This window comes from Gopherus evgoodei, chromosome 6 (genome assembly GCF_007399415.2).
Source record: "Gopherus evgoodei ecotype Sinaloan lineage chromosome 6, rGopEvg1_v1.p, whole genome shotgun sequence".
Taxonomy (NCBI): domain Eukaryota; kingdom Metazoa; phylum Chordata; order Testudines; family Testudinidae; genus Gopherus; species Gopherus evgoodei.
In genome coordinates, this window is record NC_044327.1 from 74855832 (window position 1) to 74882776 (window position 26945).

Consider the following 26945-nt stretch of genomic DNA (forward strand, 5'->3'; position numbering starts at 1 on the left):
GAGAAAGCACTCCCATCTTAATGAGAAGTGGGAAGTCCACTTCCACAAGAGGCAGTATCTATGTTGGTGGGAAAAGCTCTCCACTGACATAGCGCTGTCTACACCAGTGCTTAGGGTGGTATAACTGTTGTACAGGGGATGTGAATTATTCACACTCTTGAATGATGTAGTTATACCAAAGTAATGTTGTAGTGTAGATTGGGGCTCAGAGAACAATGCTGAGTTTACAGGTCTGATAGTTAGAAAAAATGTCTTCGAAAAATCATGTAACCTCACAACAGCATTTTCACAAAATCCTTTTTCAGAGAAGAAATGCACTGTGAGTGGGGAAGGGATGGTCCAATGTTTAGGGCACTTGGAAGATCTGTGTTCAATTCCCTGCTTCACCAGAGGCTTACTTTAGGCACGTCATGTAGGGCCAGATTTTTAAAAGTACTCAGGTCCCTAAATATGTTTTAAAATCTGTCCCTTAGTCTCTCTTTGCCTCAGTTCCCCATCTGTATAATGGCCATAATAGTACTTCCATATTTTCTTGGGGTAAATACATTGTGTGTGGGGCTCTCAGATACTACAGTAATGGGGCAAGGGTGCATATAAGCACCTAACAGAAAAAGATTGCTTTTTCAACATCTTTGTGCGTGTAGAGTAAAATTATACCATTAGAGAAAGCTGACTGACAGTTTTGTAGGAATTAACCAGACTTTTTTAAACAGCCCTAATCTAACCTGGAGGGATATGCAGCATTTGGTAGTCTGGACTTCAGAATATGACCCATTGGCCAACAATCCTGGATGGAAGAAGAATGGAGCAGGGTTGATGGTGAATAGCAGATTTGGATTTGGATTACTTAATGCCAAGGCACTGGTGGATTTAACTGATCCTAAAACCTGGAAAGGAGTACCTGAAAAGAAAGAGTGTATAGTCAAGGACAACAGCTTTGAACCTAGGTAAGAATTTGCATTGAAATTAATACCTCATATCAATTTATCTCTCTCTAATATAAGGCAGGAAGGTAGTATCTTGCACAAATTTGTCCAATAGGTATAAATAAGATTGAGATATTTAATTTCAGTTTCTTTGGTTTTGCCTAGCTCTATTTCTCACAAATCCAGGGAGTTGAGTGAGTAATTCCCCATCTCTTTGTTTCATGGAGTCCATTGTAAGACTGCTGCAAAATACTAAGATCCATGATTCAGTACAGAATGAATATTCTGCCTGCATGTGTAACCGGCATCTGGATGGATGACACTGCAGGACTATTAGCATTGTTATGCTAAATCCAACCAGTTAAGATGAAGAAATACAAGAAATAGCCCTGATATAGTTTAATTTGTTTTTTCTAAATTATTCCTAAAATATTTTTTTCTGTAACACGTGACATATAGCTCATACCTGACAGTAAAGATTGTATCAGCAGCACTCGTGGGGTGATCTGCATAACTCACACTTATCCTGCCGTTCCTATGTACAAAACCATCCCAAATGCACTCTGATAAAACCTCATATATGATACCTGCAAATATTTCCTATACATTGCACATAGACTCAGTATTAATACAGGCAAGCCACAACGACTCTCTCGATAATTAACTTGTTTAATCAATAAGGACCTTGAGACTCTCTTCTTTTTGGTTTTCACATGTTAATTTATGGCTTTGTTGTCTGGAATAAAGATAGTTATAATAAATGTTTAAATGACATCATCTAAGTGCACCAAGTAGAAATATATACAGCTATGTGGTGTTTCACTTCTTGGTAACCTGTTTATTTATGTTATTTTTATTATAGTGCTTTTTTAAAACTCTCTTGCCTTTTTTTTTCCCAGTCTGATCTTTTTTCCTTTGTGTTTTGATTTTAATACAGAGCGCTGACGTACATGAAACTTATTAGTTAGGTATTATTACTGCAATCCTTTTATGTTACATTACAAAAACAAAGCTCACAAGCTCCTACATTTTTAATGCATTGTGTAGGGAGGGATTCAAGCACCAGAGTCTCATTAAAGTTAATGAGAATTGTACAGAGAAAACCATGCACAATGCTTTGAAAATGTTGGGAAGGTGTAGGCTCTATTCTAGGAATGATTCAGAGGGCTACAGCTGCTGCAGCTTTTTCCAGCCATTTTAACTATATAATAATATTCCTGCTGGTGATTTTACTGAGATAAACAACATGTACATCTGATACACTCGTGTGATGCTGTAATTTTAAAGAGAATGTCTTTTAGGAGTCTCTTGGAGAGCAATGTAGACATTAAGCCTTGAAAGAACATACTGATTATCCAACTTGCTTGCTTCTGTAGTGTGTGGAAGAAATCAGGCCCGGTCGATTTAAACAGTTTGGCTGATTTCTGTATTTCGTGTGCACTCAGAGCTCCTGGAGGTTCCACTGGCCGTTTGGGATGAGCAAGGAGTGCAGTACATCTTCCCCCAGTCTGATCGTTCATGATACAAATGTAAAATGCATCCATTGGACTTTGTGTAATAAGCTAGTAGGTAACCAAATAATCCCTGTATCTTTGCTAGGTTATTAAGAGCAAACGGAGAAGTAACTATTGAAATTCCAACAAAGGCTTGTGAAGGGCAAGAAAATTCTATTACATCTCTGGAGCATGTGCAGTTTGAAGCAACAATTGAATATTCCTGCAGAGGTGATCTTCACGTCACCCTCACTTCCCCATCAGGTACAGGAGGCAAACAAATGTGTTCAAAGAAATGATTAGTTTCTGCTGTTGCAGTGTAAAACATTGATCTTATTAATCTTTATATAAGAATCACTTAATCGCCCTGTGTTAGAAATGAGTGAATACATTCTAGGAAAAGTAATTACTTCCAAAAGGTACATGCTTGCTGTGGTGCTCAGTGATCTCTCAGTGCTTCACGTGCTTGCAAAATCTCTGCTTTATTCTATGTCCAGTTCCAACTGGATGCGCACAACAGCAGGAGCTTCAAAGCATGTTGCCCAGACTCTGTCCGGGAAGCTCAGCCCTTAAAGGTCCAGATCCTCAATGCTACTCATGGAGGAAACGTGGTGAAGGCAGGGATTTGGCTGCCTATGCCTCACTATCTACCTCTGTGTCTTTTAAGTTATTCTTGAAAGCAAAGACCTCAAAATGATAACTGAAATGATACTAAAAGTAGGTTTGCCACACATCCAGGTTTTCTGAGGATTGTTCCTTTTGTGAGGTAGCTGTCCTGCGAATTCTGTAAGGATGCTCAGTAGACACTGCCAGCTCTTCACCTTTACAGGCTCAGAATCACTCCAGATGCCCCATTTTTTGTATCTCAGAGGTATAGCAACCGTAAATGAAAATGATACTGCAGGGTTGGAGACAGTGATTGGTTAGTTTTGAGACATCATTTTCTGATGTCCCATATTCCAGAGACAAGACTTCTGGGTATAGTGTTCCAGTGCTGAGGGTGTGTAGCCCATATTGGGGGTTTCTGTAGGACACCAGCTTGTAGTTTATGCTTTATAGGGGCCAGACAATGACTCAGTGAGTCAACGGAGCTCTGGGATGGGGGTGAGCAAATGCATCGCCTGAATGGAGGCATTATGTTTGTATCAGGCACCTAGATATTGTAGTAATGGTTGCCTTAAACTATAAAACAAGTAATCTTAACATCATCCTGTATTGACACAGGGTTGAGGGGTAGCAATTTAATATGGTCTTTGAGATCAGTGTTATCTGATCTGGGAACACAAACACTAAACTGCATTAATCCTAAACATATACTCATGGCATGGTGTCACTAGAAGGCAGAGTTAGGGTTCTTTGGGTTGTGCATTTGTACCCTTAACTTGTTTGGATTTCTTTCAAGTATAACCTTAACTCTGAATTTCCTGGGTTTACAATGTCTGTTTTGGGGATAATTGCAACATCCTTGAAACGTATTTTACTCTAAATTACTGAGCCATACTCTCAACATTGACTCCATCTTAGTTTAGATTTTGTCTGGGAATAGATAGGTAGAAACTAAGAAGATACAACCTAGATGGAGCTACTATAAGGTGGATGCATAACAGGCAGGAAAAACGTTCCCAGAGAATAGTTATCTTCATAGTCAACCTGGAAGGGCATATCAAGTGGGGTCCCGTGGGGATCTGTTCTGGATCTGGTTTTGTTCTATTCTTCATCAATGATTTAGATAAATGGTATACAGAGTACACTTATAAACTTTTTAGAAGATCCCAAACAGGGAGGGGTTGCAAGAACTTTGGAGGATAGGATTAAAATCCAAAATGATCTGGACAAACTGGAGAAATGGTCTGAAGTAAATAGGATGAAATTCAATAAGGGCAAATGCAAAATACTCCACTTAGGAAGGAACAATCAGTTGCACAGATACAAATTGGGAAATGATTGCCTAGGATGGAGTACTGCAGAAAGAGATCTGTGGGTCATACTGGATAGCAAGCTAAATATGAGTCAGCAGTGTAACACTGTTGCAATAAAAGCGAACATCATTCTGGGATGTATTAGCAGGAGTGTTGCAAGCAAGACGCAAGTAGTGGCTTTTACTCAGGCCAGTACTATAGTGAAAATGCCTTTTCCCTGTTAGAGCTCGTCACCATGGTGTTACAATGTAAGCCGGTCCTGGTCTATACATAAAATTTAGGTTCACATAGCTACTTTGCTCAAGGGTATGAAAAAACCACCCCCTGCATGGCATAGCTACAGCTTACACCAACTTAATCCCTGGTTCAGATTCAGCTAGGTTGATGGAAGATGCTTCTGTTCAACCTAGCTACCATTGATCAGGGAAGTGGTGTTCCTACAGCAATAGAAAACCCCCTTCCATCACTGTAGGCTGTGCCTGCACTATGGGTTACACCAGCATAGCTACGGCACCATAGCTGTGCCACTAACATCCCCGTAGTGTAGACTTGGCCTGAGTCTGAGGCTAGTATACACTTAAAAGTCAGATCAACAGAGCTACAGCACTCAGGGATGTGAAAAATGCATTCTGTCAACCTAACTCGTGTGCTAGACATGGCTAGGGCAACAGAAGAATTCTTCTGTTGACCTAGCTACCGCCATTTGGAAAGGTGGATTAGCTACATTGAAAAAACCCCTTCTGTCATTGTAGGAGGTGCCTACACTTCAGCACTACAGCAGTATGGCTGTAGTACCGTGGCCGTGCTGCTGTAGTGCCCTTAGTGTAGACATGGGCTAAGATACACCCCACGCTCATTGAATACACAGTGGTAAATTTTGCTCTCATTTACCCCTATGCAAACTTTGTGAGCAGAATTTAATCTGCAGAGATTAAAGTGGGGAAAGCTTTCCTCAGTTCTGTTTTTTATTACTGAATGACTTCATAAGGTAGGAAAGCATGACATTGCCTTCCTAATTCCTGCAAGCTCTTCCCTTGTGGGTGTATGTTACTGTCTGTTAGGGTGTGAGATCCTTGCTGATGTGATTCTGATACTCCATTACATCTCCTGGATTTACTGCAATCCTCCATAGTAAATCCTGCTTTGAAATTAGTTTAACAGCTAATATCCAGAAGTAACATTGTCTCATCCCATAATCAAACTAAAAACAAGTGTAACTGCTCCAGGTGATAGTAGAGTGCAATTGGTGGTTTGATAGTATGAAAGATAAGAGAGCCTTGGATCAACAGTCAAATGGTCTATTCAGTCTTAAAGCAAGCATGGGTATTGTTTAACAAGGTGGGCAGTTCTTGACGATAGGCAAAAATCTCTAAAATGTGATGAATGGAGAGCAGATACAAGGGGAGGATTTACAGGAGCTGTAGTTCAACAAAATCAATGGATGCTTGCTAATTCCATTAATGTTTGTTTGTTGCACTAATACAGGCACCAACACTGTCTTACTGGCTGAAAGAGAGAGAGATAAGTCTCCCAATGGCTTTAAAAACTGGGACTTCATGTCTGTTCACACATGGGGAGAGAATCCAAAAGGCACTTGGACTTTGAGAATTACTGATGTGGTAAGTATGTGTGCGTGCTAATTAACCAAGTAGATGAGTTGGTGACATAGACCCGTGGATCACTAACATCCTCCACGATGGAGAACAGCTGGAGTTTGTTCAGTGAAAAACTGATTTATTTAAAAACAAAACAAAACATGCACCTGGATAAAAGTGGAAAAGGACAGGCTAAAGAGATAGAAATTCAAAAGATAGGGCCAAATTCAGCTGTGTAAAACCAGGGTAACTTCATGGAAGTGCAACTATCAGCCAAATTTAGCTTTTAATAATTTACCATGCTGTACATACTCCTCACATGGCTGAAGAATAACCATTTAATGCAATTTTTGTGTGGTTTTGAAATGGAATATGTAATGGCTTACTTGCAAATTGATTTCCTGGGGAGTAAAGCACAAGAAGAGGTCTAGTCTCTTCTTGGTATATGCACATAATTTTCATTGACTCAAAAGCTTGTGAGTCTATTAATTCCTGGTGACCTGAGAGAGCAATTCTGATGTATATCTTCCCCTATATTCTCTCTCAAAGTAATGAATGGTCCACAAGGATTATAGCCAAGAAATCTAGATATATATAATAAATGTTTACTAAACCATATGGGAATATGGATTACATTACAACAGTGAGAGGTTGGAGAAGAAACCTGCTGGGTAGATGACTGAGAAATCGTTCTCTTCAAAGGGAAAGCAATCAATCCAAGCTCACTCACCTCTCAAGAATTTCACTGAAGTAGTTTGGTAATAAACTTGTCACTAAGGGCAGATCCTATCAGGTGCTGAGTGCCTCCTATGAGACATATGAGGGTATCCAACCCCTTTGGTCTCTATAGAAATCAGTGGGAGTTGAAGGTGCTCAGCACCTTTCAGGATCTATCCTTTAGACCTTAGTCCTGGAAAAGGAACACTGATTCTGTTTTTCTCTGGGGCACATCTTTAACTGGAGGATCGCCATGTAGAGAAATAAATGGTACATTGTGGAATGAGAGGAACTTGTAAGCAGCAGAGTAATGCCAAGCACATGGCAGGTGGAGAAGGCAGCAGAAACAAACATTATTCTCCACAGGGAGCTCTGGAGTAATGTTAATACTACCTGTAGGATTTGTAGGATTGTCAGATAATCCCGTGGTTAGAGGTGCCCTAATCAATAGCTCATTGTAACAAGGCATAATATTTCTTGGAATGTATATAAGAAGAGCATTTTGGTTTTAGTTAGATGGATAGTCATGTTCCATCTTCAAATACGAGATACCTGAACTCTCAAACAAATCCCGCCTTCTCCCTGAAAAACAATGCACCATTTCTTCAGCTTCTGGCACTTTTTGTTATTCCAGAAACAGTTACTCACACTACTGACCACACTATATAACTACCTAATGAAATCCTCACTTAGATTTACTGCTAATTTTAAATAGTGTTCACAGCCTTTAAATCTTAAGGCTAGTAATGTAGGGTTTTATTAGAATAGGTGGATCTTCAACAGCTGTCTTAGTTCAGGTAGACAACTGAGCAAGAACTCTGAAGATGATGTTTGTTGAAAATATGTTCCAGAAAATTCCATATTTGACTTTTCCCTTATCAGATTTTAAAATTACTGTATTACACAGCCATGGTCCTAAATCCTATTGCTTACAGTAGTGAGCAGTGTTACTACTGTACAACACTATTAAAAATCTATTGCTCACAGTGCAGAAATCGCTGTGCGGTGGCTCAGAGAACAAGTACTAACAATATGAAATATCTGCTTTAGTAATTTTTGGCATTCTGTACTATATTTCCACTGTAATGACTGAACTAATGATAATGATACTTATTGAAAACATACATGTACTTTTGGCATGTTTGGGAAAGTTTAGAATCACTGGACTCATTCTCACCTTCTGCTATGCATCAGACATTATGTATCATATCAGCGGTATATTTCAGAGCTTGTAAATCAGCATCTAAATTTACATTTAAAAAGTACTATAAACAATTCGTGTGACTCCTGTCTATGTTGACATCAGCCGTCCTCTCTCTTCTCTCTCATCCCCTGAGTCTATGCTAATACAATACTCATGCTTGTCCTTTAGTCTAGGAGAATGCAGAATGAAGGAAGAATTGTGAACTGGAAATTGATTTTGCATGGCACTTCTACTCAACCTGAGCACATGAAGCAGCCTCGTGTATACACATCCTACAATGCTGTGCAAAATGACAGAAGAGGAGTGGAGAAGATGGCAGACTTTGTAGAGGTATCAGTCACTTTGTGATGTTTCCTACATATTTTACTTTTAATTCTTAAAACAATTTAGAAAAAATGGTGGTTTTGCTTTTTTGAGTGTGCCTATCTCTCTATTCATTTCACCCAGCCCTGTTCATTTGTGAGCTATGTGAGTATTGTGATGTGATCTGTACCAACAATGGACTATTTCATTTATCTTGTGCTTTGATACATGACATGAGGGACCTAGTGATCATTTTATGTTATCAGTTCTCAAAACGAACTATCCACTCAGTCTGTAAAGAAGCTGAATAATGTGTGTGGGAAGGACCCCTCCAACAATCAAGCTGCATTTGACTGTTGATCCACAACTTCCCTAGGATCTATGCCAGTGTTTAACTACCCTGACAGTTAGGAACTTTTTCCTAATGTCCAACCTAAACCTCCCTTGCTGCAGTTTAAGCCCATTGCTTCTTGTTCTATCATTGTGTATAATGGGAAGAGAAGTAAAACTGTCGTCAGATGACACTGCAGAGGGAAGTTGCTGAGCAGAATGTATCTGGACATTATTTTCATGTCTCATCTGAAACAGCACCCCCAGCAGAAATTTATTCACTATTTTGGAGTGTTGATTTAGTCCTATTTGAGAGGGGAAAATGCCACCTACTGACTCACCACTTCTTGCACTAGCTCCTGAGAGGTGTTCTTTCAAGTTTGTACCCAATCCAACTGTATTCACCTTTTAAGATCTGCAGGTATAACTGTATAATGTAGGATGGTAGCTAGGTACACAGAATAGGTAACCAGATAGTAGAGTCCAAATTAACACTTTTATGATCTGTTACTTATTCGGGATATTAAACATTTTGCACAAGATATTTGCAATCTCTTTCCTGGTGCCAGTGGTTTCTAAATGATCAAAGTAGCATTTATTCATACACACAAATCCCTATTAATAACAAGGCCTACTTCAGTCAGCATTTCACTGATATCTAACACTTTTGATGCTGTTCTGTATTTTAGGATCATACCACGCAAGAGAACCTGAGTGCAAAACCCAAGGTCAATGAAGGTACCAGCAGTAGCACTGATAAAATGGGAGACAAAATCCCGTCAGAGGCAATGCTTCGTCTATTGCAAAGTGCTTTTAGCCGGCACATGGCCCAGAATCAAGCACCAAAGAAGACTCCAAATGAAAAGTTAAATATTCCATATGAACATTTCTATCAAGCCCTTGAAAAATTAAACAAACCCTCCCAGTTAAAAGACTCTGAGGACACTCTGTACAGTGACTATGTTGACCTTTTTTACAATGTCAAACCATACAAACATAGAGATGATAGACTGCTGCAAGCCTTGGTTGATATTCTGAATGAAGACAACTAAAATATAGGGTATGGCACTGAGTTGGAAATATTCATGCTCCCCAGCCCCACTGCCCTTTTCTGAAGTATATTCTACACTTTACTCATGTGATTACTACTTGATTGCTTCATACCTAACCAGGATGTCAAGCGGTGGGAAACAAATAGAAAGTGTAATTTGTTAGTGGCAAGGCACTAAGTTGAAGGGTATCAGTGACCGCTCTATTCCAGGGCTTCTTAAACTTCATTGCACCACACCCCGCTTTTGACAACAAAAATTACTACACGACCCCAGGAAGGGGGACCAAAGCCTGAGCCCATCCAAGCCCCGCTGCCCCAGGCGGGTGAGGGGCGGGGAAACCCAAAGCCCGATCCCCACTGCCCCAGTCGGGGGCAGGGGCAAAGCCCAAGGATTTCATCCCCAGGCAGGAAGCCTATAACCTAAGCCCCACCACCTAGGGCTGAAGCCCTCAGGCTTCAACTTCAGCCCCAAGTCCCAGCAAATCTAACACCAGCCGTGCTGACCCCATGAAAATGGGGTCCCGACCCACAGTTTGAGAACCTCTGCTCTATTCAAATCTTGTCTTCATTATCACCAAAAGGGGTAGTATCTTTCCTCTGGCATGAAATGCAACTATATTCCTCTGAAAATACTACAGCTCCACTTCAAACTCTGTTTCCTTTCGCTATTGTTTTCCACTTGATTCCTTTAGCAGGCAGTGTTTTTGAACAGAACTGCCAGTGCTTTGTGAACTGCCAAGGAATGGGGAAATACCATTTTCCCTGTAGTGAGCATATCAGTCCTTCTCGCACCTGGTATTCTCACAAGACTTAATGCTGGCTGCAAATTCTGTCTCGTGCAGATTCTAGAGCAGAGAGGAAGCTTGCAATGGGTTTGAGCTTTGCAGACAGTTATAAATCAAGAGAATTCAGGAGAGTAACTATTCTTTATGATCCATGGCTGGAAGAAAGTATTGGACCTGATTCTGATCACACACCAGGGAGTTACTCCTGATTTACACTAATCCAGAGTCACACTGGTGTAAAGGTGCTCGGAATCAGTAACTACAGTGTTGAAAATATTGCACAAAAGTCTGTGACTGGCTTGTCTTCTCCCTAATCTAACTGTGGCCTAAGGAGAGGACTTCTATCATCAGAGAACACGGCAAGACTGGATGTGGGCATGCCAATGGCTGATTGCAGCATTTCTTAAATCTTTTGGAGGGATGAGAGGTAAATGGAGAGAGAGAAAAAACCAAGATAGGAAGAAATTGTATAGGCCTGAAAAAAGAGGGAAAGAATAGATAAGAGGGGGAAAAAAGGATGAAATGGAATATGAGTAAAGAGGAGGCAGCAGTCAAAGACAAGAGAAAAATGAAAGGTCAGAGTCAGAAAAGAAAAGAGGAGGGAGAGGGAGATAGAGAGAAGTCCCTCAGAATGGTCCCTGCAACTCTTGTCAAGTAAAGTGCTGCATCCAGAAGATCTAATTCAAACTGGGAGGACTGGCTGAGTGGAGAAGTCAGATCACCTTATCTAACGTAGGAAGACAAATTCTGGGACAAAATGGCTGAGGGATAGTGGATGTCAGAGTAGAAATGTTTCATATATTTATTTGAATTGAAATCAAGATGGGTCTGGGGTGCTGGAACTTGGAGTGCTAGGGGTGTGGCAGCACCCCTAGCTTGAAGTGGCTTCCATCATAAACAGAGTTTACAGTTTTGTTCAATGGCTTGCAGCACTCCCACTATACAAATTGGTTCATTGCCCTGGATGGGTATAGGTTTTGTTGCTCATAGAGTCAAAAAATAGCGCACAGCTGAATACCCAGTTAAAAAATTGAGGGAACCCTGGGCAGGGTAATACAAAGACTGTAAGTGAAATGGAAAATGCAGTGTTTCTCTACAATGCCAAAGATACCTGATATTGATATTGACTAGAATTTACATATCTATCTATCTATCTATCTATCTATCTATCTTTTTCCAAACAGCTTTTAGAAATACTTGTCAGTGTTTCAGTATCTCCATTTCATAAATGATGCTGGTATCTCTCAAACTAGGAGCTTAACATTTTGCTAATACTTCATCAGATTGGACACAGACTTTCAAAGCTGTTGTGAAATTATGTTGTTTTAAACAAAACCTGGTTACTCTCATAGTAACGACTGTTAAATTAACCAGTAAAAAATAGCAAGATTTCTTTTATAACAACTTTGAAAATCTCTGATTTCTCACTCATTCCAACAGTAGCATACATTTGTAGGGCCTAATTCTGCATGAAGCCAGCTTTACACTAATGCAACTCAACTGATGTAAGGAATTTCTCCTGATTTTACACCAGTATGAGTGAGAGGAGAATCATATTCTACCCACTTTTCAAAGTTGTGACTTCCTGTTTGATCTGTCTCTTGTTACTAAATCTCCTCTTCTCTCTGTGCTAATTTGCAACATTTTCTTTAGCATGGAAAACTGTCAAAATGTTGAAATGGTACAAACCAAAAAGCAGTCTCATGATGTTCCTTAGTTCTACTAGCATTTAGAGAGACAGGCAGTTCAGAGACAACTTACCTTGACTAATTTGAAAGGTAGCACTGGGCAGGGGGAAGTGCAAGATACTTTCCACCCACGTTTTAGTTTTTAGAACAGGGAGCTACCCTGTCAAGAATACAACACTGCTAGGATGTGTGTACAGCTGGATGAATAACTGATTTTCTGGTGCATTGGCAATTCCAAAAATGTTTTAATTTTATTTTCCAGTTGGCCTCAAACCAAAATCTTTCAGAATTCTCATTAAATCCAAAAGTAGAAAAAATTGTTTTGGGTCAGATATTTTGTCTGACTGAAAAGGAAATGTTTCATTTCAATTTCAAGAATTTTTTGTTGTTTTTTAAAATAAAAGTGAATGAAATTTGAAAATAAAAAGAACATAACATAGGAATGGCCATACTGGGTCAGACCAAAGGTCCATCTAGCCCAGTCTCCTGTCTACTGACAGTGGCCAATGCCAGGTGCCCTAGAGGGAGTGAACCTAATAGATGATGATCAAGTGATCTCTCTCCTGCCATCCATCTCCACCTTCTGACAAATGGAGGCTAGGGACACCATTCCTTACACATCCTGGCTAATAGCCATTAATGGATTTAACCTCCATGAATTTATCTAGTTCTCTTTTAAATCCTGTTATAGTCCTAGCCTTCACAACCTCTTCAGGCAAGGAGTTCCACAGGTTGACTGTGTCTTGTGTGAAGAAGAACTTCCTTTTATTTGTTTTAAACCTGCTACACATTAATTTCATTTGGTGGCCCCTAGTTCTTATATTATAGGAATAAGTAAATAACTAAAAAGGTGCTTCAAATCGAAAATCAAAATGTTTCATTTAAAAAATGTCCAAAGAAAATATTTTGACATTTTCAGAAATTTTGTTTTTTATATATGAACAGTTAAGATAAAACACACACAAATTTGCTAAATGTTTTGGTGTCACCAAATCTGCATTTTTTGCCAGACAAAATTTCAGCTGCAAAATTTCACCTAGCTCTTGTTGTATCAGTCCAGCTCTATTGTTGTGTCAAGATTCTTAGAGGCTGCTTTCTTCAATGAACAGCAGTAACAGCTAGTCCTTGCTATAGATGAAAATGATTACTGCTCACCTTTGGTAGCAGCAGCAGTAGCAACAATGTCCAGTCCGTGAATGCAGTGCTCATGTTAACCATGTGGAATATACATGACCCTTCCTTTGCTTTAAGCCCAGTCCCCATGCTGTAGCCAAAGTTTCATCAGAGACCAGCTTTAAAACTAACCTGCTGAAAATCTGTCTCTTGAATCTTTCCAACCCAGAGTATATTGTACAGATGTAAATTATTTTTATTGTTAGTCTTTTCTTGGTGCCTGTGTGGGTTTTGTGAAAATGTAAAAGGAAAAAAAAAAGACTAAAATGTTTTCTCTCAGAATTTCAAATTCTATTTTCTTTACAGGTATTTATAATATATCAAAGCTTTTATCAAACAGACAGAATTTTAAAAGGCATAATAAAATATATTAAAGCACCAGATTTTTCTTGAGAAAGAAACAATTTCATCCAATAAAGTATTTTTAAAAGGCATGTTCAACTACAGCTGCAACATATATGTGATGTGATGTTAAAATTACATTTGTCTAATAATAGCATAATACAATATGTTAGCAGAGCCCAGAGTGTGTGGTCTTAACATTTTTAAAGAAAAGACAAAGTCAGGTTATGGATTCACTTAGCTGGGAAATATGAAATGTAATTAGATTTACAAAGGATGAGTGGCCTCACCCCTGAGACAGGGGCTGAGGGGGAGAGAAGATAATATATATTTTGTCGTATACAGAGAATTTACAAAGGATTTCTCTGGCAATGCAGAAGATGATATTGTGAGGCTGATCTTCCACCATTCAAGTCAATGGGAGTTTTGCCATTGTCTTCAATGACAGCAGGATCAGTCCATGTGGGTCTGCAATAAAAGCACTCTATTTGTCTGTGATCATTAACAGAAGCACATGTCTCACATGTACCAGCTTTATAATGAAGCGACACACGAGCGTAGAGATCTTGATTTTTCTACTGCCTTGCATCAGAATAGCAACATTTATCATCTGTTTTGCAAAGCTGGTAAATAACAACCCAAGATACCGGATAAGGGAGCATCAGGCCCTTATATAGTCTCACGGTAAATTGTCCATGGAGAATTTTCTTTGAAAAGGGGAACTCTTGGCTGGTGTAAGTCTGATGGAGATGTAGGGGCATGGCAAGGAAGGGCAGGGCAGGGGAGCCAGGGGCTGGACAGGGACCTGGTGGAGGGCAATTCTGGTATATCAATCTTCCATTGATATACAGCTCATTAGGAACCATATACTAGTTATTCAATTTAGAGTACACCCCATGCTGTTCTGATGTTAGCACCAAACCAGCTCAGGGTCAGGAAGATATAACTGACTCCATAATGTTCCCCTCATCCAGTCACTACTGCATCGGTAGTTCTCGTACACAGGGGAAAATTGAGCCTTTAAATCTTAGCTTTCTAAAATTAAGCTAAGTGGAAAGGGTTAAAGTTCTACTATTTGTCACCTTATATATAGATGGTAGGCTTATAGAAATGATATTTGAGTGCTCATTTCTGTGTGCCTAGAAATAGAAGGAGGCAGCTGGTGAATCATTACAACTTATAGACTTCTGTTGGAACAGCAAACTAAAATCTCCCAGTGCCATTTTTCAAACATTACAGACTTTAGGAAGCAATAGGCTCCTAACCAGTAGGCTCCTAAAGACTGCAGTGTTCAGCTTTGAAAATAAATTGAAATGAAAAAATTGTAGGAAAACCTTTTCCAATCATTTCAGAAGTGTTATTATGATTGGGGGAGTCTAAATAAACTATGTCCTTACCTTACCTTACCTACAACATACTTGCATAATTAAAACCTTGCTATACAATCAGATGTGTCCCTTTATAATGCCCATTTTATCCCAAGACCTGTGGATATACCCAGCCTCACAAAATGAGAACTCCTCAGCTACTCATTCAAATAAATGGCATTCTGGAGAGCTCCAACCATGGAAAATGTATATTTTCTCTTGAATCAACTCCTCAGCCATTAACAGTTCAGTTCACAGATTGAAAAGACTCAAGCTTCCATCCCATTAGGCATAAATACAAATTATTTAAGCAAACACTTTGCGAGCCTAATGACAGGCACTCATTAAAATTACCATTTTGTTGGACTGTCACACTTTATGAGACAATGTAAGCAATAAAGGATGGAAGTTTTGCTTCAAACACAAGGAATACCTAATGTAAAAATTTAAGCCAAGTACTTTCAAGTTCCATTAATATAACAGAGAAAAATAGAAAGACGGTGTATAAAGGAATAAATAGTTATCAGGAAAATAGCTCTTAATGGTTATACTATTTCAGCTATTTAGATCTCTATGACCGCATGTAGCTGAGAGTAAATCTTTTTCCTGTTGTGACATTCTTCACCAAGAATAAATGGATTTGCTGTTATTTTATGTTGTAACATTTTATTTAACTATGCATGTATGTTATCAGTCAGTGCTCCAAATCATTAGTATGCAATATAATGCCATGCCATTTGTTCTGATAAGGAGATGCACTTAGAACTCAAGGCCTGCAGTTTTGCTTATGGTGATTTGCAAAGTGCCCCTGTGAAATAAAACAATAAAGGTTAGACTAAAAATCAAGCCATATGTCAGTTCCATTAAATGTAGTGAATTAGTGCAGTAGTCCTACATTTTAAGACCAAGTAGGCTATGGTGCATGGCACTGCAAACATCCAGGAAGCAAAGGGCATAGCCAATCAATAGCTCAGTCAAATATCCTATGGCTTATAAACAAAAATATTAAAAACAGATTTTTAAAAGCTGTAGCTATTAATTTATCTCTATTATTTAATTGTATTTCAGTGATTTGGCTTTTAGACTGATACAGCATGCCTGAAAGATGTATTTCAAAAATACCTGAAGATGTAAGAAACAGACTTTCCATTAAAAATGTGTTTGTCATGGGCAGAATGGACCCTGACTCCTATTAAAGAGGCCAGTCACCCTGTGACAATATTTAGCCATTAACTTCCATCAGCTCCTCTCAGGCCATTGCAGTTGATCAGCCATAAAGAAGATGCCATATTTATATGATAAAGCCATTTACATTGATGGCAGAGCATGGCGTTATTTGAAAAGAACAGGAATGGCAGAGGGTCATACAGAAGGAGCAACAGTGTGATAAAGGCCAAGTTCTAAGCTGCTTTTTGTTTCCTTGCTTTTCTTGATTTTGTGTCAGGCCTTAATATTAGCAATATATGGACACTTCTTTTTTTTGAACTGTTAATGTGATAAATAGCTGATTTACATACTGCTATATATCTGCCCTGGTAGAAAACTGACCCTCATCCATAATGAACTATTGATATTTCTAAATTAGCAGTAAACTGGGAGCCTTTAGGGTGGAGAGGGTTAAATTGTTTTTAAAAGAAATATTTGAATAACAAGACTATGTATTGCATTAGGTACAGTAAGTGCTTGATCTTGGATCTTTCATGAAGACACTACAGTGAAAATTTTTCCAAAGTATCTATTGATTTTGGATTGTTCGGGTTTTGGGAGCCCAATTTCAGACACCTAGGGTCTGATTTGCAGTGAGGCTGAGCATCCATAACTCCAGCTGATTTCAATGAGAGCTACTGGTGTTTAATATCTCTGAAAATCAAGCTCAAGCTGTATCTGGTTGAGCACCCACCACAAAATGGAGACACTCCAAATCAGTGGCTAATTCTTAAAAAATTTGGCCTCGTATAGTAATTGGGTCAAAGGCTGCACTCTCAGAGGGTGCGATAGGGTGTTTACACTCCAGTTGCCCAGAAGGAGTCTAATAAACCCAACAAGCCACAGCTGAGGGGGATTAGGTGGCTAAGTAATTCCTTGACTGACTGAGGAAGCCCAGCTGAGGAGTAACGAACTGGGCTGGGACTATACAGACAAGAAACTGGTATCTATTGGGTGTCTGGGAAGTGGGCGGGCGAAGCCCGTCCACTGCTAAAGGATCCCCCCCCAGCCTAAGGGGAGGACCCACAGGACCACAGAACCCACTGAGTTTGGGGGACAACTAATAGAAGAACAGGGACAGGAGTGAGGTCAAAGGGTCATAAGAAGGGAACCTGACGGGGACACCGAGCAGAGAACCCCGGACAGCGCCCACTGCTCCTCAAAGGCATCAAGGGAGCCAGTGGACGCCGCCCAGAGGAACTCCGCCCGGATGCGTGAACGGACCATGGATCGGAAACAAGCCCCACAGTCGCCGGGGTCTCCATCGGCCAACCTCCTCTCTCTGGTCGCGTGGATGGCCTTTTTAGCCAGGGCGAGGAGGAAGTTGACCAGGAGGTCCCGGGACTTCGTGGGGCCACGGATAGGGAGTGCGTAGAGAAGGAGGTGAGGGGAAAAGTGCAGCCAGAAACGTAAAAGGATGTTAATGAGGAGCCGGTGCAGGGGCTGCAACCGGGCGCACTCTAAGTAAATATGCGCCAGGGTCTCCCTCACGCCGCAGAAGGGGCAGGTGTCCGGGACAGGAATAAACCGCGCCAAGTACACGCCCGTGCTCATGGCCCCATGAAGGAGCCGCCAACTGATATCCCCAGTGGGCCTTGGGACCAAGGTGGAGTAGAGGCTGACCCACCGGGGCTCCTCACCCTCCAGAGGTGGCAGGAGGTCCCTCCACTTCGTATCGGGGTGGGACACGAGGGTGAGGAAGTGAAGGGTGTGGAGCATGAGCACGTAGAGCTGCTTCCTAGGCGCGGTTTGGAAACGGACTGGCTGCAGGTCGTGCAGCCGGCTTGCGGAGAAGGGGCGGGGGGACAAGAAACTGGTAGCAGAGGAGGTAGCTGGGAAATAGACTGCAGTCACTTCCTAGGGAAAGGGAGGAGATTTTAGAGGCTGCAGAGACCAGTAGCTTGCAGTTGCCTCCTAGATGGAGAGAGTCATGAACCTGGCAAACCTGGGGAGGGGGGAGTGCTAGATGTCAAGGAAAAGGCAGTAAGGTTCAGGGAGAACCAACCTTTATTGCTGGTTTAGAGGGTCTCTGAGCCAGAACCCAGAATAGAGGGTTGGGGCTGGGTTCCCCTGCCAGCCACTGAGGGAGAAGCACTATGTGTCAGTGAATGGGAAGATTGTCTAAGATTGCTAAAGGAAGACTTTAGTATCCTGGAAGGGGAAAATATGTACAGTTACCGGGCTGGAGGGCTGAGTATGAAGAGTCCACAGTAGCTTGTGGAGCAAGAGGGCAGCTGGAGACTGACAGAGGCGAAGAGATGGTGTGGAATCATAGGAAGAGGTGTTGACTGTGTGAGCTAGTCTGCAGAATGACCAGGAGGAGGTGCCATCCTAATGGTGAGTGGAGCATTCCCTAACAGAGGCCTATATGCTATCTTTAGGTGAAATTCCCTTTGCCTACGAGCCCCACTCAGCCAACCATTTAAGTACATGCTTCAGTCCAACTTTCTGAAGCAAAACACCTCAGCATGTGTCTAAACTCTGGCTTAAGTCCCACTTAAATATGTGCCTGAGGTTAGGAATGTGCTTTGCTGAGTAGGAATGGACTGTTGAATCAGAGCCCTTCTGCACAGAATAAGGGCAAGTGAATTTGAAGATTTGTTCTAGTTATTCTTTGTCTATCCAATTCTATATCAAGAGTCATGCTTAGATTTCATGCACTGGCTAATTGAATTTCATTGAATGCTTACATTTCAGTGTATTGGATTTCATATTAGTGAATCTCATTCCTTCTCCTTTAGGAAAAAAAGGAATTTTCAGTGCATAAGATCCTTTGTCTTTACCAGTTAGTTTCACAACTGTTCTCTAACAGCAACTCCAGACATCCTACTGTCTACACAACTTAATTTTTATTTTATCAGCCATCTGACTATCTTAGATTCTCAGAATATCTGTGACAAACCTGAAGGTCAGAGAATTTTATCCTTTTGGCATAAGATGATAAACAATATCATCTAAAATATTAATATTGCCTATCCAGCATCTTGACAGATGAAAGGAGATGCAACAAAGTTGATCCACCAGTGGTGCTTAGCCATGGCATGGAAAAAGAGCCCGATGAGTGAGTGGCAAACCTTCCCACAGTGCTACAAGTCCACTTGCCAGATGGAGGTTGAAGCACACTCTGCTTCCTGGCTCACTTGTGGGCCTCAGCCTGAGCTCTCTGATGGCTCTCCGCAGTGACTGCACCAGCCTTAACCTGGCTTTTCCAAACTGAGCGATTGGGGGCAGGATTTTCCCAGTTGTCAGTGGGAATGCTGAATTTCTTGAGGTCTTGCTTGACCATGTTGCTGTATCAGAGGTTTGGCCTTCCTCTGCATCTCAGGTGGTTCTTAAGTTGACCATAGAACATAGCCTTCTACAGATGATCTTGAGGCATTATTATAATTATTGGTGTAATCTCATACTGCACAGTGCTTTACAAATACATAAGACCCATGCCCTAAAGAGCATACAATCTAGGGGACAAATTCAGAATTTACACTGGGGCAAGTAAGCACAGAGTAATTCCACTGTCTTTGAACTTATTCCACATGTGTAACTGAGAGGTGAATCTAGCACTCAGATACAAGTCAGACATCCTATTGCAGATGAAGGGAATGGTGAAAGAGTGAGATGGTGAACTGGGGAGAGGAAGGTCTAGACCCAGGAGAGTGTTTTCTGCCTTTCTTTTTCTTCCTTTACCAATAACTTGCTATTTGTTACATTGTCTTGTTTCCAAGTTTCCCATATAATCTCAGGGATATTCAGAACAGTAACATCACAAACTTTCTGCAGCTCTTTGCTGATCAATTGTAATTTATGTTTTAAAATCATGTGCTTGCTTGTTCTCTGGTGTCTCCCATTCCTGCCAACATCTGTACTCCTAAAACATCAGAGACAAAGGCCAACATTTTCCAACTAGGATGTCTAAGGTTTGGCGCTTTAGGCCATATCCACAGTTGGTGCAAATTAGCATACATCCTGTGATGGGGTATACAAATCTCACACTGGCCAGGAATGGGTTAATGAGGTGCTGTGGTCTCAGTCTGCCCACCCTGCTGCACCTGCTGTTGCCACCTGTCTGGAATCTCTAGGTCAGATTTCCCAATTTCCTGTATTGCACTTGGTGTAGGAATGGAGCTGAACCCACGTTCTGTGTCCCACTGAAGCCCAGTAGTCTTGTACACAGGCAGCCAGCTGTAGAAATAAATGGACTGCGATCATTCACCAGCTGACCTCCTGTGCAAAGTGTTTCTTCTGTAAGGGTTTCTACTCCTTGGCAACTGATGGTGACCCAAGTAAAAGAAAGAAACTGCTTCTGTATATACCTAACATTGCTTCAAGTACAACAGCAGTTATATAAAAATAATTTTCCAGACTTTAACTGTTGGAGCTTAGTCATGTTCTGTTGCTTTGTGCACCATCTGCTGTATAAGTACTTTCTCCCATCCAAGCTTGGATTCTTCTTAACAGACATGGAATATGTCTATCATGAAGTAGATTGAATGTATTTATTCCACCCCCCACCCCTCAGTGTTGTTGTATATGTAATTTAGGTTTAGAAGATGTGCACTTAGGCTGGTCGGTATGTGAATCTGCAGTGGCATTTAACGATTTACTCTAACAACTAGGGGTTTCAGCAAGATCATGGCCACATTGTGCTAGGTATTGTATAAACACAGAGTATTACAGTCCCTGTCCCAAATAGCTTCCAGCGTGTCATAAACAGATTGTTAAGGGTTAATGTCTCTTGTACCTGTAAAGGGTTACAAGCAGGGAACGGGACACCTGACCAGAAGACAAGATACTTTTAAATTTGGGCAGAGGGAAGCTGTCGTGTGTGTTCTTTGTCCATTGTGTGTTCTTCTCTCGGAGGGTCTGAGAGAGACCAGACATTACTACAGGCTCTCTAAGTTTCTTTTCTAATAGTAAGTAAAAACAGGCGGTTTAAGTTTTTTTGATTGTTTTACTCTATTTGCAATTGTGGATCTGGCTGGTTAACTTTTATATGTGTAGTTGCTGGGAATATTTTGATTTGTATTGGTACTGGGGGGAAAGTCTCTTTCTGGTGTCTGTAAGCTATAGGACCCTGTAATATTTACATCTTGAAGTTACAGAGATAATTCTTTACTTTTTCCTTTCTTTTATTAAAAGATTTCTTTTTAGAGAACCTGATTGATTTTTTTTTCTTGTCTCCCTTTTTTTATTCCAGGGGATTGGGATAACTCACCAGGATGGGTGGGGGAGACGGGAGGGGGAGAGATAGAATCTCTCTCTGTTTTCCTTGAATCTGTGTGCCTCTTTGTGGAAGGGAAGGGAGATGCTTCTCTGTATGGTGATTTAGAGGTTGGATCAGTATCTCTCAGGATAGCCCAGGGAGGGAAATTCTGAGAGGGGGAAAGGTGGGGGGAATGGTTTATTTCTCCTTGTTTTAAGAACCCAAGGGATCTGGGTTCTTGGGGTCCCCAGGGAAGATTGGGGAGGTCAGAGTGCCCCAAAACACTATTTTTGGGTGGTGGCAGTGCTATCAGATCTAAGCTGGTAATTAAGCTTAGAGGATTCAGGTGCTAGTATCTCATTTTCTGAACTCTAAGGTTCAGATCTGAGAAGGAATGTATGACACAGTGTAAAACACAAGACCTAATAAAGAGAAATAAATGGACAGGGAGGCAAGGAGAAGGACAGAGGTGACACAATAATAGGATGCCTTAGTATAGACTAGCTGTGTGCACTGTTCATACCCAATTTGCGGCAGTAATCACCGTAATCACCATAATCACAGCTCATCATATCTATCCCATTTCCCAGCAGCAGTGCTTTGTTTGAGTGAAGTCCATGCTGGTGATTACAGCATCCCATTTGGTACTGTTGTCATGATTCCCCAGTAGCAAATCCTTCACATGCAGGGGAAATGCTGCTACTTTGCTGAAGAATCAAAATTATTGCCTTGAATTTTCTTAATAAAATGGTTTCCCTTTGTTTAGTACAGATAGGAAAACAGGAAATTTTTACAAGAAGCTCCTGTTACCAGTTTCCAGGGAGCTCTGTAGTCATTCTTTCTGACTGCTGTTCAGCATTTTTCCAGGGAGTACTCAGCACAGCATTTTCAGGCTCAGACACAAAGGGCCAAGTTTAGCCAAGATTCAGAGAGATTCTCACTTCATAGCTGTTCATTTACTGCATAAACAGTTCTCTATAATCACAATGGGATGTGGGAAAATCACATACTGTAGAACCTCAGAGTTATGAACACTAGAGTTACAAACTGACCAGACTACAAAAATAAAGAGCATCATTTTTCTTCTGCACAGTAAAGTTTCAAAGCTGTATTAAGTCAAATTCAGTTGTAAACTTTTGAAAGAACAACCATAACATTTTGTTCAGAATTGTGAACAACCTCCATTCCTGTCTATTAAGCCCCTTGCTTGCAAAGAGGAGAAAATGGATTTCCGGAGGGTATCCAAGTCAGTTGTTTGGAGCTCTCTGCTGATATGTTGTACCTTTCTCACACCCTTTGTATATCTCTATTTAGTTTGTAAGCAGTATGGGGAAGGAACCATCTATTACTAGGAGTAGTCCCTTTCTTCACATGTAGATCCATTGAAGTTAATTATCAGAATCTGACCGTATGTTTATAAAACACTTTGCAGAAAAAAGCCGCAACCGCAGCTGGGGTTGTAGGTGTTACTGTGATACATAAACAACTTGCAATACAGTATGCTCATCGCCTTCAACTTTCTCACAGGGGAATCCTAATCAAGAGCCATAACAAATTGAAGACTGAGGACCAACAGCATGTGCTTTTCCTTAGAAAGGAGTCAAAACAATTCAGAATGTTTTAAAAATGTAAACAGAAGAAGTTCAACTTGGCCTCTGAAATCTGGCATTTTATTGTATTCTTTTCCAATCAGTCATTCTAAAGCAGATAGGAGGAGAGGAAAGGGGAACCTTTTTCTTTCAAGCCAGGGATAATCTGAAAGTATGAGTTGAGAATAGTCACCAAGAGGCCATGAAACCAGTACAGCCATTTTGTATACTTGTCTACAGACATTGTTTACTTTGGTTTGGGAAACACCTCCCAGGAGTGAATAGACCATCCCAGACTGCTAATGATGAAAACACCAACGTGTTTACTTCATTAGAACTCCTAATTCTCTCTATGAATAGCTGAGCCCACTTGGCATATAGAAGAGCAAAGCAGGACACTTGTATTCATTTATTACAAATAATTGACTGCAATAATTATTCTTCCCTGCCTACATCCAGCGGAGAAATTCTCTCTATGCGTTGAATGACTGAGCACATGATGAAAGAAGATTGTGATAAATGAGAGGGGGGGATAGCTCCTTTTTGTAGACAGCCAGCCAGCCAGTTGGCTGTGGAATCCCTTTTGGTAGTGGCTCTCTACTTGCTTTACCTGTAAAGGGTTAACAAGCCCACAGGTAAAAGGAAAGGAGTAGGCACCTGACCAAAAGAGCCAATGGGAGGGCTAGAACTTCTTAAAATTGGGAAAAAACTTCCCTTTGTCTGTGTTGTGGTTCTCCGGGAAAGAGGGGAACAGGGAGCAGTTATGCTGTGAGAAGCTTAAGCCAGATTTGAAAAAACCATCAAATCATACCTTGAGGTTGCTTATCTGAAACCCCAGATATGAAAATGAAGTAGAGAATGTCTAGAAAGACATGATTAGGTTTATTTCTGCTTGTTTTTTTATTGGCTTGTGGATTCCTCTGTGCTAACCCCAAATGTTTTTTTGTTTTGCTTGTAACCTTTAAGCTGGACCTCAAGAAGGTTATTCTTGACATTTAAATTTTGTATGTGAGTTTTTTAAATCTAGCAAAAGCCTAAATTCCAGATGTATTTTCTTTTTGTTTTTAATAAAATTTACCATGTTTAATAAAATTTACCTTTTTTTAAGAACAGGATTGGATTTTTGGTGTCCTAAGAGGTTTGTGCATATGTTGTTAAATTAGCTCGTGGCAACAGCTGATTTCCTTTGTTTTTCTTTCTTAGCTCTTTCCTGGAAGGGAAGGAGGGGAGGGAAGGGTGTGAAAGGGCTTGAGGGTACCCCACAGGAAGGAATTCCCAAGTGCCCCTTTCTGGTTTCAAAGGGTTTTTTTTTGTATTTATGTGGTGGCAGCACCTACCCATCCAAGGTCAGAGAGAAACTGTAATCTTGAGTTTAATACAAGCTTGGAGTGGCCAGTATTAATTTTTAGAATCTTTGCAGGCCCCCACCTTCTGCACCCAAGTGCCAGAGCGGGGAATCAGCCTTGACAGAGATTATCAGACATTTTCCCTCCATATGTGTCTTAAAAGAAAGCATTGCAGGATTCTACAACTCATGGAGCCTTGTTAGAGTTCAGGAGCGCTAATTTGGCAGTACAGATCTGTAGAGTACTGAGCTTGATACTGCTATGTCAGCTAGGCCAGCATGAGGGAAAGTAAAAGCAGAATCCGGTCCATGAGGTGTACATATCAGAGCTCCAGACAGGAGAGTTATGTTATCATGAGGAAACCACTGAACTCACCCAGAAAAATCTAATGTTTTGCAGCATGGGAGGAGATTTTGTAAAGCTGATAGAGCCAAATCCTGCTCCTTTTGAAGTCCATGGAAGTCTTGCTGTTTACTTAAATGAAACCAGGATTTGGCATGTCAGCTACAAAGCCTTGGGCCCCAGTTCTAGTCCCCTTCCTTATGCTGCATATTGCGAATTACTATGCAAGTAACCCCGTTGCTTGTCTACACTATCACTGTACCTGTGAAAACTGACATGTCACGCTGCTTTGAAGAATATTCTATTACTACAGCAGTCTTGTCTTTACTATAATATGCAGGGGAGGGGAAGCCTGGGAACCATGTCCATGTTATAGCGAATACCAACTTTATATAATGCAATAGATTTGTAGTCTCTTCTTAAGATTCCATGTCATCTTTTCCAGGCAACCCTCTGGTGTTGCTGGTCTGGCTAGCGAGTATTGCGCAGTATGATTTGAAAATCTGCTCACTAAAGACTTCCCAGAAATGGACATCACACAACAATAGGCCAGCTTCTTTAGTACGTGGAGAGTGTGCTAGAAAAGGAGTCTTGTCAATACTAGCTAGAATTAGGAACTCACAGATGGGCTCTGGCCACAAATGGTGTCTCAACACTGTCTGGTAGCTATGCTGAAGCAGTGTCAATGATGCTCAGTCAGTTACTGGCCTGAATTTTTGCCTTATTTTTATTAATACATCACATTTCATAATAGAAGTTAAGACATTCCTGGCAGGGCATCTGAGGGCAGTTATTGCACTTCTCAGATGATTAAAGTTACTTGATCATTGGCCTTTATCATGCAATCCAAAATTACTTAGACACGAACTATTGTATCTTATTGCATTGTTACTGTCCTCCTGTCTCAATCTACTGTTTAAGGCTCATGATTTATCAAATCCCATTGATATTTCAATTAGAGTAATTCAGAGAAAACTATATTGCATTTTCCTTGCTTAGCAGTGTAGATTATAGTTTATGCATTTTGAGCTCCATTATTTGTCAGAAATAGTAAAGACTTATTAGATGATTCATTCTATTTCCTTTCATTAAAGGCAGCCTTCTGCCCAACTGTCCAGTTTAATTTCAAAAGTCTCAGGTAACTGAGCTTCTACTAGTCCCCCTGGAAAACTTTCTTCAGCACAATAGATTTTACTACCTGTTTTTCCTGGTGTTCAACCTATATTCTCCTTTGCTTTATTTCATTGCGGCAATGTTGCCAATGCCAAACGTTTCAAAAATCATGAGTCTGACCCCTGTCATAGTATAATTCTCAAATCTGGACCTTAGCATCCAAAATATGGGTACTAGCAGGAATTCCCCTAAGCTTAATTACCAGCTTAGATCTGATATGCTGCCACCAATCAGGACTTAGGTAGAGCGCCTGATAGATTCTGGTCTCCCCCAAAACCTTCCCTGGGGACCCCAAGACCCAGATTCCCTGAGTCTCACAACAAAGGGGAATAAACCATTTTCCTTCCCCCTCCTTTTCTCCTCCCAGATTCTCCCCACCCTGGGTACACTAGGAGAGAGAGACAGATTCCAGCTTCGTGAATCTAAACAAAGGGATTCCACCCTTCTCCCCTCCCTTCCCTCTCTCCCGGAGAGAGAGAGAGAGAAATGCAGAGAGCAGGTTTTTCTTCCCTCCTCCCTTTCCTTTCTCCCACCAATTCCCTGGTGAGTGTAGACTCCCTTCCCTGGAGTTTTACAAAAGATAACCAAAAAATCAATTGGACTCTTAAAAAAAAAAAAAAGAGGAAAACTTTTTAATAAAGAAGGAAAAACATAAAAATTGTCTCTGTAATCAAGATGGTAAATATACAGGGTTTTTATAGCTTATAGACAATAGAAAGAAGCTTTCTCCAGCAGAAACACAATTTAAGCTACTTCCAGCAAGTACACAAACAAGTTAAAAGACTATAACCGCCTTTTTACTTACTTACTATTCTGAATAGATAAGAGACTGTAGCAGGGAGATTGGCAGACACCTGGTTGCACCTCTAGTCCCATCCAGGACCCAGAGAGAACAACCCACAAACCCAAAACCTACAAACAAAGGCTTCCCTCCACCTAGATTTGAAAGTATCTTGTTTCCTGATTGGTCCTCTGGTCAGGTGTTTGGGTCCCTGTTTGTTAACCCTTTACAGGAAAAAGAGACATTAACCCTTAACTATCTGTTTATGACACCCACCCCCCCGAAAAAGATATTGATTAAAAATTGAGATTTTAAAAATCAATTTGATATTTTTAATCTGTCTTCTGGATTTTGAGCCTTTGGGTTTCATGTCTTGCAAACTGTTCTCTGAAACCACGAGGGCTAGAAAGCTACT

The 26945-nt window shown here is 40.7% G+C and overlaps 1 protein-coding gene and 1 long non-coding RNA gene across 2 annotated transcripts in view; one reads left to right on the plus strand and one right to left on the minus strand.

Moving 5' to 3' along the window:
• PCSK1 (proprotein convertase subtilisin/kexin type 1) overlaps positions 1-12418 on the plus strand; it is a 53584-nt gene extending 41166 nt beyond the window's left edge. Inside the window, exons 11-15 of the mRNA XM_030567374.1 lie at positions 714-947; positions 2526-2683; positions 5824-5957; positions 8023-8184; positions 9177-12418. Coding sequence (XP_030423234.1) covers positions 714-947; positions 2526-2683; positions 5824-5957; positions 8023-8184; positions 9177-9539 — 1051 coding nt within the window. The 3' untranslated portion in view covers positions 9540-12418. The remainder of the gene's footprint in view (positions 1-713; positions 948-2525; positions 2684-5823; positions 5958-8022; positions 8185-9176) is intronic.
• LOC115653757 overlaps positions 1-26945 on the minus strand; it is a 131560-nt gene that overhangs the window by 76456 nt on the left and 28159 nt on the right. The window lies entirely within an intron of this gene.